We start from the raw sequence: 5219 nt of genomic DNA, 5'->3' as shown, positions 1-5219 counted from the left end.
ATGGAAAATTGCCTGGTTGGAAATTTTGAAAAACAAAATGGCTCATGGCGACTGCTGCCAGAATTTCCTCCCATGACATTTTCCTAAGAGCTTGAAGGTGTAGGTAGAGGCCTTTACCCCATGTGAAAGTGATGAGCGGTGAAGCTGTGAGTTACTTTTACATGGGTAAACGTTGAATGGTTTCTACCGGTCGTCAAAGTAGATGGGGGCAAGGAGGGCAAATTTTTGGAATTTACCTTTGATGTAATGGGCGCATGTGAAAGTTTCCAACACGTGAGCATTTGTAGAATTTTTTAACCATGGTGTGATTGGTGAGTTTGGAAGTTGTGGACACGTCAGCGATCTCGACCCTGAGCCTAGATTGAGCCTCCGAGCTTGACGAGTATGAAGTGGACTTTAGTGTCTCTCATAGACCCTTAAGGTGTTTACCTTGCCCGCTCGTGGGCATGGCCAAGGCTCATGGATGGGAATGACTTGGGCATCCACAGTGTGTAAACACCCTGTGTAAACACCCTTTAATAAACTTTCTTCTTTCCCAACTAGGGGCATTCAAGTATATATGAAGTCGTGTAAATACTATATAGGGATTATGAAGGGACAATTAGGGAACCCCTATGATGAAAAATGGAAAATTGAATTAATTAGGGAGGCAAGGGGGGAGGGGGTTTTTCTCCTTTGGCTCGAGAAGTGCCCATCCAAGAATTGATGAGCATATACAAGGCATCTTGAAACCACCACGTTTGCTATGACGCCCTCTCTTGAAAATGTGAATGGAATTGCAGATGCAGGTTGGCCAATCGATGTTCTTGAAAAGAGTGCAGGAGCGATGAGTTTGGAGGATTCCAATTTCTTGCTTGCGAATGAAAGTCCTCTAACCATATCAGAGAGTATTGCCTCTGTGCTAAGGCACCGCCTTGGCAAGGAGCCCGTAGCTGTTGATGGAAGCGAATCTACAAGCAGAACCGTCCGCTGTCTACCAGAGTTTGTACCGATCATGAGAAAATCTAGGACTAGAATACACATCGCGTGACTGGAAAAAATATTTGATGCTGTCTTTTTTTGTGCCCGTTTTTGTATTGACCCCATGAGGCAAAATTTCATTTTTGTAAGAGCTTGTAGGCGAGCAAATACTCTTAGCACTCCAATGTTTGTAAAGTTTAATTGATGTTAATTTAATCTAATTTACATTAGATTAATTGAGCGTTTAGTTTTATTAAACCGTTTTATCTTAATCTAATTTTAATTTTCGAAAGCGGTTAGATTAGATTCTAATCAATGGGAGAGAAAACATTTAGTACCACCTTTAGACCTTTCGCTCTCCATCCGGTGATCAGATTTGGACTCTCAGATGGAGCTGTATCATGGCGCGTCAGCATCTTCCAACAAACATCAGGATCATTGTACCAAGCCTGAAAGCATTGACCACACCAGAGCTGCTTCAAGATTCCCGGCAAGCCATGCCTTCATACACTCACCATCCTTTTGCCTGCAAGTTCATATGTCCCCCTTATCGCAGGTTCAAATGCTCAGCGCACGCATTTTTGGGTTCTCTTATGCAATGACCTTCGCTTGCTTGAGCTTGCATTGTCTAAAATAACTCTCTGTTTCAAGGTTACCAGGTCTTGTCTTGTTTAAGGTTATGGGACCACAACTTAGGCTGCCCTTCTGCAGACATTCCTTTGCTGCTGGCCGAGCTGGACTCACAGTCCCCATGAGGTCACCTCAGGCGAAGGAAGTTCATGCATCTATGCTTGAATTTTCCAATGACAGTCCAGTGTTCAAGGCAAACAATTTGATGCTTCAACATGTCAAGCGTGGCAGCATAGTGGATGCTCGCTGTGTGTTTGACAACATGTCAATGCGCAATATAGTTTCATGGAACATCATGATCCTGGCGTATGCCAAGCAGGAAGATGCTGCAGAGGCTTTAGAGCTGTATGCACGGATGCAGAAGGAACAAGTGCAACCCAGTGATCGGACCTTCGTTAGTGCGTTGAAGGCTTGCAGTAGTCTGGCAGCACTGGAAGAGGGGAAGCAAGGTGAAGGGAGATTTGCAGAAACAGGGTGCCTGGTGAAAGGTAGAGCCATCCACTTGCAAGCGGTAAAAAGTGGGTTTGAGTCAGATGTATTTGTGGGAAACAGCTTGGTGAATCTGTATGTGAAATACGGACGCATGAAGGATGCACGGCGTATCTTTAACGGTTTGCCTCATCTTGATATAGTTACATGGAATACCATGATCCTGGGGTATGCTGAGCAAGAAGACAATGCCCAGGCTTTGGAATTGTATGCACAGATGCACCTGCACAATGTCAAAGCAGATAACCTAACTTTTGTCGGTGCATTGAAGGCTTGCAGTTGTGTGGCAGCAATGGAAGAGGGAAAGCACTTTGATGGTAAATCTGCACAAGTAGAATGCCTACAGAAAAGTAGAGCCATTCACTTCCAAGTGTTAAAGAATGGTTTTGAGTCAGATTTATACGTGGGGAACACCATGGTACATATGTATGTGAAATGTGGCAGCATGGACGATGCATGGCATGTTTTTGACAAACTGCCATATCGTGATGTGATTCGGTGGACTACCATGATCCTGGGATACGTTGAGCATGAGGAGGGGGCACTTGCTTTGGAATTGTATGTACAGATGTACCATGATGGTGTCCAACCAAATGAACTAACCTTTGTGGGTGCATTGAAGGCTTGCAATAGCCTGGCAGCACTAGAAGAGGGCAAGCAAGTTGAAGGGAAATGTGCCAAAATAGAGTGCCTGGCAAAAGGTAGAGCTATCCACTTCCAAATAGTAAAGAGAGGCTTTGAGTCCGACGTATTATTGGGAACCACCTTGGTAGATATGTATGCGAAATGTGGCAGAATGGATGATGCACAGCAGCTTTTTGACAAATTGCCTCATCATGATGTGGTTGCTTGGAATACCATGATCCTGGGGTATGCTGAGAATGAAGATTCTGTGCTTGCTTTGGAATTGTATTCACAGATGCACCGGGGAGGTATCCCATTGAATGCAGGGACCTTTGTTGGTGCATTGAAGGCTTGCAGTAACCTGGCAGCATTTGAAGGGGGGAAGCAATTTGATGGGAAATCAGCAAAAATAGGATGCCTTGCAAAAGGTAGAGCCATCCACTCCCAAGTAGCAAAGATTGGCCTTGAGTCGGATGTTTTTGTGGGAAACACTTTAGTGAATATGTATGCCAAATGTGGTAGTATGGCTGATGCACGGCGTGTCTTTGATGAATTGTCTCATCGTAATGTTGTTACATGGACTACCATGATCTTGGGATATACAGAACAAGAAAGCAGCCAGAAGGCTTATAGACTATATGCACAAATGCAAGAGCAAGGGTTGTCACCAAGTAGCATTACCTTTGTGGCCATCCTTAAAGCATGTGGCAAGACATCAGCTTTCGAAACTGGAAAGGAACTCCATTCTCAAATAACCAGGGTCGGTTTGGAGACTATTGCAAATGTAGCAACCAGTCTTATTGACATGTATGCAAAATGCGGGAGCCTGGCTGATGCCCAACGGTCATTTGAGACCTTGTCCAGAAGGGATGTTGTACCGTGGAGTACATTGATTGCGGGATATGCCCACCAAGGAGAGAGTGAACTTGTGTTTCATTTGTTTGAGAGAATGAGACAAGAAGGCATATGCCCAAATGGCATCACATTTCTCAGTCTTCTGACTGTATGCAGTCATGCTGGTCTAGTGAATAAGGGCCAGAAGTACTTTCAGGAGATGACCCAAAAACATGGCATTACACCGACTATTGAGCACTATACTTGCATGGTTGATATTCTCAGCCGTGCAGGTCAAGTAGATGAGGCCATCGTGATGGTTGAGAAAATGCCTTTCCAACCTGATGTTGTTGTATGGTTGACAATCTTGGGTGTTTGTCGAAGGTGGAAGAACGTGGAGATTGGAAGGCGTGCCTTTGAGAATGTGGTGAGATTAGATAAAAAACTTCCCGGAGCATACATATATATGGCAAACATATATGCTGATGCTCACATGTTGGAGGAGTGCGATAAGATACAGGTGATGAGGAAGAATGCTCAAGCTTGAAAGAAACCAGGATGTCAAATATAGAACGACGGATTATTATGCAAGCTGCATTCACAACTTCAAGGATGGAAAGTGTTCTTGCGGGAAATATTGGTGAGAATTTCCCGCAGCATACATTCCTCTTGTTGGGTTTTCACCCTACTCAGGCTGGAGTCCTACGTAGAGAGGTTATTGTTCAATCAAAGAACACGTTGTGGACGGCTCAAGATTACTTTAGAATGAAATCATTCCTTTTCCTCCCATTAGGATGGGTAATGGTCGTTAAAGATGCTAGGGAAAGGGTCAACTTGAAGGCTGCAAGTGTCAGGAGTAGACAGCCAAGTGTTGTTGTTTGCCATCTTTCATGAATGAAGCTGTGGCCTATCAGCTAGTAGCCAGCCTACTATTCACCTGCTTAAAGTATTTAAGTATTTTTGTCACTCTGTTCAGGTTGGTCCTGTAAACTACTCGGTGCTTTCTATCAATTCAGACAATGGATTTTTCAGAGGCATTTGAATGAAATGATTGCGAGTTGCCAAACACATATACTTGAACTTAAGAGATTGCAATTAAGCTAGAATTAAGACTTGTACAGCTTAAACACAAAGTGACATCATTGGAAATTGCAATATGATTGAGGGGCCAAGATGCCCTCCCCCCTTATCCAGGCTCAATTTATTCTTAAAAATGGAGATACAAGACCAAGGTGCCTTCCAAACTGATGAACTCAGTGAAAGCCTAGGACCTAGATACAAGACTCAAGAGTATATGTACAAGGTAGACAACAGAAAGGAGGACTCCAAGCTCAGGTTTCAACTCTTGGCTTGCTCAATCCACAAGGAAGAAGCTTGCAACAATCACCACTTATATCCAACATTAGAGGCAAGCACTAGTTTCTTGAAAGATAGTAGAAACAACATGAAATAATGTTGTAAATGAGATAAACTTGACAATATAGACTCCCTTCGTGACTTGACTCTTTTGTAGATGAAGTCCTTGATGCCTCTGAAGCTCATTTGTTTGTCGTCTTATCTTGTATCTCCATTACTCTTGGCATGCTGCCAGGCCTACATCCAAAGCTCAGGGAACATTCTCTTGAATTGTTCCTAGGTCAGTATGCAATCTGTGCATTTGATTGGTCCCATGTTTAGGTACT

General features: G+C 43.6%; 1 protein-coding gene across 1 annotated transcript; it reads left to right on the top strand.

The window, feature by feature from the left end:
- The first annotated feature begins 1348 nt into the window (after window positions 1-1348).
- Window positions 1349-4482, top strand: LOC147882564 (pentatricopeptide repeat-containing protein At3g16610-like). Its single transcript, XM_087400832.1, has 2 exons — window positions 1349-1516; window positions 1620-4482. Exon 2 carries the CDS (start codon window positions 1640-1642, stop codon window positions 4082-4084), a length of 2445 nt encoding a protein of 814 aa, XP_087256958.1. The 5' UTR covers window positions 1349-1516; window positions 1620-1639; the 3' UTR covers window positions 4085-4482.
- The last annotated feature ends 737 nt before the right edge of the window (window positions 4483-5219 follow it).

The sequence above is a fragment of the Dipteris shenzhenensis genome, chromosome 29, assembly GCF_047967505.1.
Source record: "Dipteris shenzhenensis isolate YYH24624 ecotype China chromosome 29, Dip_SZ_1.0, whole genome shotgun sequence".
Taxonomy (NCBI): domain Eukaryota; kingdom Viridiplantae; phylum Streptophyta; class Polypodiopsida; order Gleicheniales; family Dipteridaceae; genus Dipteris; species Dipteris shenzhenensis.
Note: the sequence above shows the minus strand (reverse complement) of the source record. Positions and strands in the feature narration are given on the sequence as shown.